This window comes from Mizuhopecten yessoensis, unplaced genomic scaffold, assembly GCF_002113885.1.
Source record: "Mizuhopecten yessoensis strain PY_sf001 unplaced genomic scaffold, ASM211388v2 scaffold11149, whole genome shotgun sequence".
Taxonomy (NCBI): Eukaryota; Metazoa; Mollusca; class Bivalvia; order Pectinida; family Pectinidae; genus Mizuhopecten; species Mizuhopecten yessoensis.
Genome location: NW_018408904.1, coordinates 37,610 through 51,388, shown reverse-complemented (window position 1 = coordinate 51,388; position 13,779 = coordinate 37,610). Strand labels below are relative to the sequence as shown.

Here is a 13,779-nt window from a genome sequence, read left to right as displayed (position 1 = left end):
CGCAGGGGTTAAATATGTTGAAAAAGTTAAACAACTTCTTTTCAGTTACAAAAAAGCCCATTTCTATAATATATGGCCAGCAGAATGCTGGTGGGAAGGGCTACCAATTTTGTTCAAATGAATACCTTGACCAACTTTCAAAGTCATAAGTGTCTAACGTTCATAACCTACATATGTATGAAAGATACAAAATATTACAGTTTTCATACAAATAATGAAGAGGAAATCATGAACATGTAGCATTTAATTTTGGGGTATATTTTTACAGCTGTGGAAGGAGGATCTCTACGATTCAACACATTGTGTGCCTCGGCAAGGCAGAACTTGTCAGTGTGTTACAACACTCACAATCTGTATGGCCTCACAGAGACCATGGCAACATACAAGTAAGTCCCACTGAGACCATGGCAACATACAAGTAAGTCCCACTGAGACCATGGCAACATACAAGTAAGCCCACTGAGACCATGGCAACATACAAGTAAGTCCCACAGAGACCATGGCAACATACAAGTAAGTCCCACTGAGACCATGGCAACATACAGGTAAGTCCCACTGAGACCATAGCACCATACAAGTAAGTCCCACTGAGACCATGGCAACATACAAGTAAGTCCCACAGAGACCATGGCAGCATACAAGTAAGTGCCACTGAGACCATGGCAACATACAAGTAAGTCCCACTGAGACCATGGCAACATACAAGTTTGTCCCACAGAGACCATTCCAACATCCAAGAAAGGCCCACAGAGACCATGGCAACATACAAGTATGTCCCACTGAGACCATTCCAACATCCAAGTAAGTCCCACAGAGACCATTGCAACATACAAGTAAGTCCCACTGAGACCATGGCAACATACAAGTTTGTCCCACAGAGACCATTCCAACATCCAAGAAAGTCCCACAGAGACCATGGCAACATACAAGTAAGTCCCACAGAGACCATTCGAACATACAAGAAAGTCCCACAGAGACCATTCCAACATACAAGCTAGTCCCACAGCGGCCATGGCAACATAAGAGTTAGTCCCACAGAGTCCCTAGGAGTAAGCACAGAGACCATAACAGTGTGCATGTTAAGTCAACAGGCCTAGGGACCATAGCATCATGACAGACGTTTCCATCACAACCATAGCAATGTACAGGTAAAACCCACTTAAACTTCGGCGATGTAGCAGTAAGTTACCTAAAGATCATGACAAAATACCAGCAAGTCCAAATAGACATGAGATATCCACATCTTGTCACTGGATCACTGAAATATCTCCCATGCTGGAGATTTAACACTCATCTAACATATTCCGTTGTTTTATATATAAAAACGCAATGAAAACATGCATTTAATAATGAAACATTTGTAATTTACAGAGCTCTACAACTTGTACGCGGGAAGAGACCTTTCATAATATCCAGGTCAACCTTCCCCGGTCAAGGTCAATTTGGAGGTCATTGGTCAGGAGACAATGATGCTACATACAGTGACATGTACTTCTCTATACCAGGTGAGCGGCCACACACAATAACTGTTAGAGCTAACACTGTTTTTACACAAGAGGGACAGCAGGACAACTCGATACCAGGAAAGGGCCAAACAGATAACTATGGGAGCTATATATCACTATGGTTACCCTATAGGGACAGTGATACTATTCTATACCAGGTTAAGGGCAATACAAATAATATTAGAGCTACATATCACCATTGTTTTAGAAACTGTATACCAGGTGAAGGGCCACACATAATATTAGAGCTACATATCACCATTGTTTTAGAAACTGTATACCAGGTGAGGGGCCACACATAATTTTAGCTTTTAAAACTGAGGCCACTTTAACAAAATCCTTGTAGAGCAGAATGTTGCTTGAGTTGCTGATATTTTGTTCTAATGTTAAAATTATCTATAACATTCTGGAATGTTTTTATATCCAAACAGAAATACTCAACTTCAACATGTTTGGAATTTCCATGATTGGGGCTGATATCTGTGGTTTCCGGTCAGAGACAAATGAACAATTGTGTGTCCGTTGGCATCAACTTGGAGCTTTCTATCCATTTTCTCGTAACCACAACACTTTAGGAATGAAGGTGAGTATAATACTGTGTGTGATGAGAAGAACAATGGCCGAGCAGTGAAGACGGATAAAATTAATTTGCTGCTGTCCATTATGTATTATACAACATGATGTAGGAAAGGGTGTTTCTAAGTTGGCAAAACTTGTGCTCAATCCTAATTGTCCTCATTTACGACAATAAAAATATGTTTAAAAAAAAAAAGTCTGAAATCAAAGATGGCTGCTTTTGTCTCGGACTGGCTGAAAAAATTTTGATTTTTTCTTAAGAACAACTGACGTCATTGACTCTAGAGTCAGTACGGTTTCTCCTTTACAACTGATGTCATTGACTCTAGAGTCATTACGGATTCTCCTTTACAACTGACGTCATTGAGTCTAGACTCAGTACGGATTCTCCTTTACAACTGACGTCATAGACTCTAGAGTCAGTACGGATTCTCCTTTACCACTGACGTCATTGACTCTAGAGTCAGTACGGTTTCTCCTTTACAACTGATGTCATTGACTCTAGAGTCATTACGGATTCTCCTTTACAACTGACGTCATTGACTCTATAGTCAGTACGGATTCTCCTTTACAACTTACGTCATTGACTCTAGAGTCAGTACGGATTCTCCTTTTCAACTGCCGTCCTTGACCCTAGAGTCAGTACGGATTCTCCTTTACAACTGTCGTCATTGACTCTAGAGTCAGTACGGATTCTACTTTACAACAGACGTCATTGACGCTAGAGGCAGTACGGATTCTCCTTTACAACTGACGTCATTGACTCTAGAGTCCGTACAGATTCTCCTTTACAACTGATGTCATTGACTCTAGAGTCAGTACGGATTCTCCTTTTAAGGCATATCCTTTGTCTCCCTTTTGCTGTTGAAGACACACTATATTAATTTCGCTTTCAAATGAAAGTGGAAACATATTGTACTTAGTAGTGGTCATTGTTCTGGTTTTACTAATAAATCTTGTCTAGGCCATGATTCTTAATCATTTAAGATATCTGGATGAACCGTTAGTGTACCTATATCACCTACATAAGGTGGGCAGTGCACGATACTACATTGTAACTATGTCGCTGTACATTCACCTCTTGCTCAGAGGTCAAATGGGTGCAAAATTTTCAGTAACGTCTTGTCCATGTTGTATCTTGTAAACTACTAAGTATGCACATTGTATTGATAAAATTCAAGTTAAAAAAACATTTACCAAACACATGTAGCATTTTGCTTTAGCTACATAGATATAACTATTTTTCATTTTTGTTTTGTTTTTGTAAACAAAACGTATGGCACCTTTTGATGCAGTTGACAAACTACATTTACCTTTGACTTTATACTTGTGTCTATAGGACCAGGATCCGGCTGCCTTCAGCCATAATGCTGTGATGGCTATTAAGTCAGTGTACCTGGTACGCTACTCCTTACTTCCCTACCTCTACACTCTTTTCCACAAAAGTCACCAGATGGGACACACCGTTGCCAGACCACTGTTCTTTGAGTGAGTAAATACAAATTTTAATAAGTTTGATGAGATTATAGTTATAATGACAGAAACTTTAAACAGTAAAACCTTAAAACTGCCACAATTTATATGTATTTAGTGAATGTTTGTGTTATATGTCAAGTAATCAGAGACTCCCTCAATTCTGTTGAAAAGGACAAAAACCTTATCTGACACAAATACTTCTAGCTAGGGGTATAAATTGTCCCAATATCCTTGTTGCAAACTCTCTGAAAGCACATCTCTAATATTTCTGCATTTATGCTTGAACTCTTCTTTGTCAGACTTCAAGGACTAATTGTAAACAAAGGTCTGACTGCTGACCAAACCCAGTTGATGACTGTGTTATAGTGATAGATCAGACTGTGATATAGTGATAGATCAGACTGTGATATAGTGATAGATCAGACTGTGTTATAGTGATAGATCAGACTGTGATATAGTGATAGATCAGACTGTGTTATAGTGATAGATCAGACTGATATAATGATAGATCAGACTGTAATATAGTGATAGATCAGGCTGTTATAGTGATAGATCAGACTGTGATATAGTGATAGACCAGACTGTGATATAGTGATAGATCAGACTGTGTTATAGTGATAGATCCGATGGAGTTTAAGTACAATCTGTCTAAACGCCATGGGCGTTTGTTTACAACAATCAAACTTCTGTGTTTAAGGTTTCCAGAAGATGAGAAGACTTATAGTATTGATCGCCAGTTCTTGTGGGGTGAGGCACTAATGATTTCACCAGTCCTTACAAAGGTAAGACGTAAACAAGAGAGTTACACAGTGTTGGTAAATGACTATCCTGGTATTCTTAAACACTACATCACAACTAATAGTACAACTTACTTAAATGTCATTACTGACAATAGTGTGGCTCTCATACCAGATGGACTTAAAGTCTTCAGGGGTCTGGTAGTTTGAGTTCTAGGAAATGGGAGTCCATCTGTACAGCAAAAACTTCAATATTGAATGCTTCTTTAATTGTTAATGAAAAAGGAAATGTATTACCAAACCTGTTTATGAAGCTGAAACATTGTTGGATGATGGCAATGAAACAAGATTTTTACTAGCCTGGTATACAGGTGTACACATTACATGATGTCTGCCATGACTTCCCAGGGTTCTATACATCAATATTCACTTAGTCACTATAAATGCAAGTCCCAATTCCATAAAATACAATTAAATTTAATTCAGGATGCCACAACTGTCGACATATATTTCCCGGGGTTTAGATGGTACGACTTCTACAACGGTCGCCATAACTATACTACTGGTAGTGTACAGAACCTGCCTGCTCCCATCAACCAGATCAACCTACACGTGAGGGAAGGGTACATCCTTCCCATGCAGGAACCTGCCTTGACTACAACAGACAGGTAACTTGAGTCCTTGTTGATTTCTCTTAAACACAATATATCTAACCACAGCAACTGTAGATAGTCTATGGATACTGGGATACATATCTAACTGGTAATTCAAATATCAAGTTAAATAACAATATATCTAACCACAGCAACTGTAGATAACCTATGGATACTGGGATACAAATCTAACTGGTAATTCAAATATCAAGTTGAATCAAACGAGATTGCAGCTAATCAACATCATGCAAAATACAAGCACTTGAAAAACCTGTCAATGATGTTTTAACTATTTATAGCTGTAGATAAAAACCCGTCAATGATGTTTTAACTATTTATAGCTGTAGATAAAAACCAGTCAATGATGTTTTAACTATTTATAACTGTAGATAAAATCGTTTTTTAGGATAATGTCTTTTATTCTAACATACTGTTAGTCTTTCCAAAGTGATTTTCTGAAACATTTTTATGATACAGCCGAAAGAACCCCTTTAGTCTGCTGGTGGCTCTGAACGAGAAGGGAGAGGCACAGGGAAGCTTGTTCTGGGACGATGGAGACACAATAGGTAAGATTGTGAGTGAGGAATGTTACGAGAATACAGCACCAACTCTAGAGATATTGTTGTATCTATGACACAAAGTTCAGGTTAAGTTGAGGTGCCAATTTCCAAAAATTTTAAGTAAAGTCGACCAAAACACATGATATAAGAACAGACATGAGACTGGTGTTTCATGTACAAGCTGTTTAGTTTGAATTGATTGCCATGCAACATAAGACAAAACGAGATATTATTGTAGGTTTTAAAGTTGAAAAAAAATAACAAAAATTAGAAACGACATTAGTATTATAAGATACCACTGGAGTTTTACCATCATTTCTCAAAGTGATCCTTAGATGATGAAGATCAGAATCTATACCCTACAAGGGGTTGACCCCAGGGGTCTTAGAGATGGTGCCATATTACTAGTGGTCACTTAAAAGTGCAAAATATTAAAATAACATCTTCTATGAAAATTTACTGGTGGATTAAGACCATTATTTAATTTTTGCAGGAACCTATACATCTGAAAAGTATATCACGATGCAGTTTCAAGCTGGAAAGGTATGTAAACAAGTGAAGTTATTAATTCGGTTAAACCAAATTGAGGTAGTACTTGAGCTCACCATAGGTCCAAAGGACAGGTGAGGTTATGCTGTGGCACTACAATTGTCTGCCATCCATCATTGGTTTCCTTTAAATGCATACTCCTCTAGAACAACTAATTGTTCCACCAAATTTGATATGATGCTATGATATAGGACATCAAACAGTTACTTTGTATAACAGAAGGTTGAGGTGTCCCTGAGGACTGAAGCCCGGGCCAAAGAAAAGTGGTGTTGTGAGTTTTCAAAAGACTACTCCTCCTGAAATGTTTAATGGATTTTAGCTTAATCTAGTATAAAACGATAGGACATGGGAATCAAATGTTGAGCACATTAAAGTTGTAGCCCATTTAGGAGGGGCTAAAAACAATGCAATTTTTTTTCTTCAAATTTAGCCTACCCATCCCAAAGAACTGCACAGATCATTACCTTATAGGGTCTGAAACATCACCTAGACAAGGTGACCATATTTTTGATCGATTATCATATTTTGTCTAAATGAGTTTGATAAGTTCAATTTGACAAATTAGGCCAGATTGGTGGGGCCTAAAATGGATTTTGGGGCATGTTTGCTTCAAATCACTTTTCCACCTGAACAGCCATCATGTTATCATATCTTGTATAGATGAAGTTAGTTTAAACCCTGGAGCTGGATGGGTAGGGCCCCAATACAGGAATGTCTGTACTTCTTAAAAAAAGTACTGAGATTTCCACTATGACCACATATATAGTTTGCATAAAGAGACAAATACCAAATAACAACAATTTAAACATGTGTTAGGATTATGTGAAACAATTTTGAAATGAAGCAGAAGTTAGTTATAAAATATACTACAGATTTAGAAATAACATGGTTGGTTTAAACATATTTTTATTGCCTTGAAAATGACAAAAAGGATTGGGCACAATAATATGGTTGGAATGTTATCTTCCCTGAAATGCCGAGTGCATGAGCTTATGTTGGGTTCAGCATCGGTCATCAATACATCTTTAACTTTTCAATTAAAATACGGTAAAATCAAAACAACTTCATATTTCAGCAAGTTTTACAGAGCCAGATATTGCATAATGGTTACTTGACGTCTGCGACCTGGGGTAGCATAACAGTCTATGGTGTGACACAGAACCCAACATCAGTCACAGTCAATGGACAGACTGTAAAAAACACTTACGACCACAACTACAAGGTCAGTTATTGCCAAAGGATTTCTAAACTCTCAAATTGTGTTTACTAAAGTGGGAAAATATAAATATTTTGCGAAGTGATTGTATCATAACTTTTGCAAATTTATCCATTTTATCTGTGATTAGTGTAAGTATTATCTCCCTTAAAAATGTTCAATGGACATTAATGAAACGATGTTATACACCTTATCATTATACTGTTTTTGTAAGCAAATAAATGTTTGATGTAAAATATTTCTAAAATGAATTGATGTATGCCGATATGTGCACACGTGTGTGTCATGTGATCAGATATTTCAAAGGAAACAAACAACAAAATACACATTTTACACAGTTTCTTCTTAGTTTCAACATCATTGTACCTGTAAACAATACTTATGAACTCACTTATAATAAACAAATTACAAAAATCCTAAGAATCCCAAGCGGTTTGTCTTTCATTTTCAGAGATCGATTTTCAGAACTTGAACATCAGGTTTTTTCCAAAAAGAATTGGTGCGCAAAATAATTGAGTAGAAGCTTTTTGGGGGATTTTCAGCCGCAAAAAGTTACCTGCGCAAATTACATATGTGCGCAAATTACATGGGTTTTTACGGTAGCTAAATTGGTCATTACACAGAAAATTAGGAGTGTGGCCTGATTTTGTGACACTTACAGAAATCTATAAATGCTGAAAATCATGTTTCTAAACAATATAATAACAGCTGGTATAGAGTACCTGTAGATCATTTGGTGTAGGTATAATGTTCATTATAAACTTATTTACCCATATGAAATAACATTGATTGGTAATTCCAATCACAGGATTCCAGATCTAAAGATGACATTGATCAGACAGAGAAAATGTGATTCTGGTTATAACTGTTTACATCAGTATCATTAATGTGCCATAAATACTGTTAGACATTAACATTTTAATTACCATACATTGTAACACTGGTAGATGACAATTAAAAATTCTAAATTTCCCACATTAGTAAATTCAAAAATAAACAAAATATATATCTAAATTCAAAGAAATTTTAAAGATACCCATTAAACAAAAACAAAACAAAAATTAAATTATTCGAAATTTGATGCAGAAGCTAGCCTATATTTCATTAACAATTATATGTATTTCAAATCTGGTTAGGAAAGTGATTTGTCTAAATTTGTAGCACATATTGGAAATATTCTCTGCTGCAAAAAAATAATCCATATTTTTTTGCTGTAATGAACGGTGGTACTAATAGCAAATACCCTTGGGTAGTAACAAAATAGTATAATCAATGAACTGTTTTCTTACAGGTTCTCCATGTCAGCGACCTTACTCTGGACCTGGTGCTGGCCTTTAAGATGGCCTGGAAATAGAGAACAGATACAATCCCTCGTAACAAAGAACTGCTGGGTTAATTTCATTGTCAAAACAAAGTGTACAGATTTTGTTGAAGTTTTATATCTGTAAGTCACAAAAACTGTTTTACTACTACAAGATGACACTGGATTGTCATCTCCGAAGTAACTTGACAATCTTTTTACAAAAAGAATTATTTTAGTCAAATCACTTGTTATTAACTACACAGGGTTTAAGTTGTATGCCAAACAAAAGGATTTTCCTTTGATATTTTTATTCATTGTACATGTTTTGTGGCACTATATGTTGCATAATGAAAAATCAGAATTGTAGTTGATCTTTCGTCTTTCTGGGGAGAGACAAGTTTGATTTTGCTGTGAAATTATTGAATGAGATATATATTCTGGTGTTATATTGTGTTATAATGTGTTATGATGTGTTATGATGTGTTATTGTATGTATAACAAATGTGTTTTAATGTGATGTAGTGGACTATAGCATGTAAGCTGTGCTATAATGTGATATATTGTGATTCATCTTGACCTCTTTCCACAGTGCGTCATATGTTCAAAATTTACATTTTCAATGTAAAGTTCAAATATAACATGATTCTGACTAGGTGCCGCATCAGCCTTCTTCAAAAGCCATTTTGATCATTGCAATGTTCTATACATAGTCCTGACGAAATGTTATTTTTCAGGTGGGTGAGAAATCCAATTTGGTTGCCTTGGCTGCCATCTTGAAATTCTAGTTTGAACTAAAACTCAAGTTCTAATAAGACAATTCAACTAAATTTGGTAGAGATTCCTGGGTCTTGACAGTGTTGTCATTTTTCACTTTTGATCAAAAATTCAATAATGTAGTTTGGAGGGAAATAGTATATAGTTTGGAGAGGGGATAGTATAGTTTGGAGGGGGATAGTATAGTTTGGAGGGGGGATAGTGTAGTTTGGAGGGGGGATAGTATAGTTTGGAGGGGTATAGTATAGTTTGGAGGGGGGGATAGTATAGTTTGCATGGAAACAATGTTTTTGGTATCTCTATTCTGTAAACAAATTGCAAGCATGATTTTTGAGGTTTATGAAGGTCATAGTAATGTGAACTGTTATGCCTGCAGCCTCAGGTCATAGTAATGTGAACTGTTATGTCTACAGCCTCAGGTCATAGTAATGTGAACTGTTATGTCTACAGCCTCAGGTCATAGTAATGTGAACTGTTATGTCTACAGCCTCAGGTCATAGTAATGTGAACTGTTATGTCTACAGCCTCAGGTCATAGTAATGTGAACTGTTATGTCTACAGCCTCAGGTCATAGTAATGTGAACTGTTATGTCTACAGCCTCAGGTCATAGTAATGTGAACTGTTATGTCTACAGCCTCAGGTCATAGTAATGTGAACTGTTATGTCTACAGCCTCAGGTCATAGTAATGTGAACTGTTATGTCTACAGCCTCAGGTCATAGTAATGTGAACTGTTATGTCTACAGCCTCAGGTCATAGTAATGTGAACTGTTATGTCTACAGCCTCAGGTCATAGTAATGTGAACTGTTATGTCTACAGCCTCAGGTCATAGTAATGTGAACTGTTATGTCTACAGCCTCAGATCATAGTAATGTGAACTGTTATGTCTACAGCCTTATTGTTTGGTCATTGGAGCACATGGGACCTCTTTTCCTAAATTTACCCATTTAGAGAAAAAGACAAAAAAATATTATTTCTCATTACTAAAATGATATATTTTAGTGTGTTTTGTTGCTCCCATGATTGGTAACAAAACTGTCTTGTTTTGTGTAAACAATTGTTTCCACTTCATATTCATGTTAAAGCCGATGGGCCTATTCAAACAATAATACACATCTTGCCATTGGTTTGATATCTTGCCTTTGATTATCTTGTTTGCTGCTAAGAGCTATTATACGCAAAGATTATATTCTGACATGAAAACTTATAAAAATCATCTGCTCTCAGCTGAATGTAACTTAAACAAATGTAAACACATACGTGTATACAGCTGTTATGTTGATGGGCATATTACCTAGTATGTTATGCTGTTGAATGACTTATTTCATCATGAAGATAAAATATTATATATTCAATCGATTTAAATTGTAGTGTATCAATTTGTTTCTCCAGTAGTGGTTAGACGGGACTTTAACAGTTTTTAATTACCAAATTTCAGTGGGAAGACAGTTTTAGATAACAGCAGTTCTGTGACATTCTGTTTTCTCAGAACATGTATTTTTTTATTTTGTTTTATTACACAGCCATTCATTAAAAAAGTACTTTCATTGTGAATTCACGACATCATTTCACCTCACAATGGGTTTTGTTACTCAACCTGAAACTCAGTTAGTTTGTTATTACACATGTTGACTATGGAAAGTGCATGTGAGGATTTTTATTATGTAGTGACTGAGCGGCGTTTATTTTTATTATCATGCCGGTGTCCTATAAAATTTTCATCCCCATAAGATACCTATCCGGATGAGTTTTATGGATGTAGCCAATTTGTGTTCATACCGGCATGAAAATTAAAAGTAACGCCATTCATTCTAAATATTTACATTTTTACTATAGAACAATTGTTAAACTTTATTTATTTGTTCTTAAAACATTTTTCTTCTTTACTGCATTTTGAATATGCGTCATCCTTAAAACGACATTGGCAGAAAAGCCCTATTTAACTAAAATTGGCACCAATAATTAACCGTAGTCATTTGAGCGTTTGACACAGGGGCATTCTCCATGTCATCCGAAGCGAAGCGACAAGACACTCATTGAACAAGGTTTATCTATGACATTGCTTTCATTCTCAAATGAAATGTATTTCTGCTGGTAATGTTCATATAATGGGTTGCAGCACAAATGTAAATATATGATTATATAGTTATTGGTATGCTGAGTAGCTGATAAAGACGTGTACAAGATCTGTGGTGTAGAAGTTATGTACTGAATTTATAACTGTATTTCTGGAAGGTCAGATATGATATTTTCACCTTTATTTTTGCTCTGTTATTAATACCTGAGAGTGGTGTATGAGTGAAGTAGTTGGACAAATGTTGGATATAATGGAATGTGATGGTAGTACAGTGTTGTTTATGATAGACTAAGTACAGGTAGGTACAGTTGTGGGATCACACAACGTTACACAATGTGCAGTGTGCGCACGCACGATGTGCACAGAATGTTTGCACAGGTGTGCACAATGAGCTAATGATAAAAATCTAGACAATTATTGCTTGCGAATATTTGTGCAGACGATGGACGAATGTTGTGCGATGACAACTGTGGTGTAAATTGAGAAATGGCTTAATAATATATACGGTTTTGTGTTTACACCTATTCACTTGATTTTTAAGTATATATTTCTATATTCTAGCTACATGTACCTATATAAGCTGATCTTTCTATCTATTTTCTTCAATTTAGAATTAATGTTTTCAATGTTTTTTAAGCAACCAAAATCGACACATGTAAAATAACAAATATGGACACGTTTCCATGTACAGGTAAACATAGCCACTTTGTCCTTGTACCTGGACCGTAGTTTTTCCCACCCAGGCACTTACGTTACTCGCCAAGGTGTGAACATCCAGGTGAAGGGGGGCTACAGTATAGACCAAAATAAATGCAAATAACAAATATGTAACGTCCAGTTTTGTTTTCACAACAGTCATATGGAATCCCATGTCAATCATCATAATGTTATTTACTTTTTCTGTTACCTGGGAGCCAAACCCATCTAGACAGTCTAACGGTCACTATAAATGCTGTGTAACAGGCATTGTAAAATTCAACATTATCCTAATTAATTTGATGAGAAATTTATATGAACAGTGTTCCTATTCCACACGAGGGTTCCGTATATTTTTTTCATTCAGTAATATTGATCAACCAATTGTACCAAATAGCACATTTGTGCAGAGAGCAGCGCACAACGTGGCGAACACAGTTTTTTGCACCATGTCTGGACGATGCACTGACAGTGGGTGCACAGTGTATGTACAATGTGCACACCCTATTTTTGGTGCGTTGTGCGGTCATACAACTGTAGTATGTAATGAATATCTTATGTCCAAGGTATGTCATATAATGAATATGTGATGTCCCAGGTATGTTATGTGTTGAATATGTAATGTCCCAGGTGTGTTATGTGTTGAATATGTAATGTCCCAGTTATGTTACGTAATGAATATGTAATGTCCCAGGTATGTTATGTATTGAATATGTAATGTCCCAGATATGTTATATAGAGAATAATACATGCCTTTTTCCCTATCACATCCAGTATCAACCCGAGACTGGAATATCAGCCCAAGGGCCGAAGGCCCGAGGGCTGATATTGGTCGAGGGTTGATACTGGGTGTGATATGGAAAAGGGCGTGTTTTATTCTGTTTATTACATAATTACTAATAAAAACTACTATCTTATGATTTATTTTTATTTTTGGAATATTGAAAAACGAAAAAAAATCCAAAAGGGGAGGGATATGGGTTTTGCGGGCTGATACAGGTTTTGGGGTGTGATACGGCGGGGGCTGATACAGGTTTTGGGGTGTGATACGGCTAGGGCTGATATGGGTTAAAGCAATTGTATCGTATCGCATATACAAAAAACCCGTATTTATTAGTAAGTTTGTAATAAAAGCTACTATCTTATTATCTATTTTTCTTTTGAAATATTGAAAAACGAAAAATTTCCAAAAATGGATATGTTATGTCACAGGTATGTTATGTCTCTGGTATGTTATGTATTGAATATGTAATGTCCCAGGTATGTTATGTATTGAACATTGAATGTGTGCAGGACTGAGTATATGAATCCTATGACTGTATTCACAGAAGAATGTTTGGAATGAAGTACATGGTGCTTAATGTTAGAAGATTGAATCCTTGTTCAGTCTTTTATATAGATAATAAAACATTTATAATAAATAATCATGAGTATTTTCTATGTCCAATCTTATTGGAGAAGTCACATGACAAGCATATAGACACATAAACATTTGAGATGGAAAGCATTTCCTGCTTAAGTATACTACAATACAGTAACTCTGTGTTTATAGAAAAATAGTTGCAAGATATGCCAAAAGGAATATAGATTGTTCCCAGAAAAGGGTATCTTTCACTGCCATAGTTTTACAGCCATTTTTGACAGAGACAAAATCAT

General features: G+C 36.0%; 1 protein-coding gene across 4 annotated transcripts in view; it reads left to right on the top strand.

Annotated features, from left to right (window-relative positions):
- The window catches only part of LOC110466933 (lysosomal alpha-glucosidase-like), a 41,834-nt gene extending 29,788 nt beyond the window's left edge, over positions 1–12,046 (top strand). For 3 of the 4 annotated variants that reach the window (XM_021523741.1, XM_021523738.1, XM_021523739.1), the window contains exons 11-20: positions 269–386; positions 1,372–1,505; positions 1,937–2,088; positions 3,421–3,569; positions 4,255–4,339; positions 4,781–4,962; positions 5,425–5,513; positions 6,001–6,050; positions 7,132–7,278; positions 8,564–12,045. In XM_021523741.1, the coding sequence (XP_021379416.1) occupies positions 269–386; positions 1,372–1,505; positions 1,937–2,088; positions 3,421–3,569; positions 4,255–4,339; positions 4,781–4,962; positions 5,425–5,513; positions 6,001–6,050; positions 7,132–7,278; positions 8,564–8,626 (1,169 nt within the window). In that variant the 3' untranslated portion in view covers positions 8,627–12,045. Of the gene's footprint in view, positions 1–268; positions 387–1,371; positions 1,506–1,936; positions 2,089–3,420; positions 3,570–4,254; positions 4,340–4,780; positions 4,963–5,424; positions 5,514–6,000; positions 6,051–7,131; positions 7,279–8,563 lie in introns of all 4 variants that reach the window. The other variant, XR_002464784.1, reaches the window with a different exon arrangement.
- Positions 12,047–13,779: the final 1,733 nt, after the last annotated feature.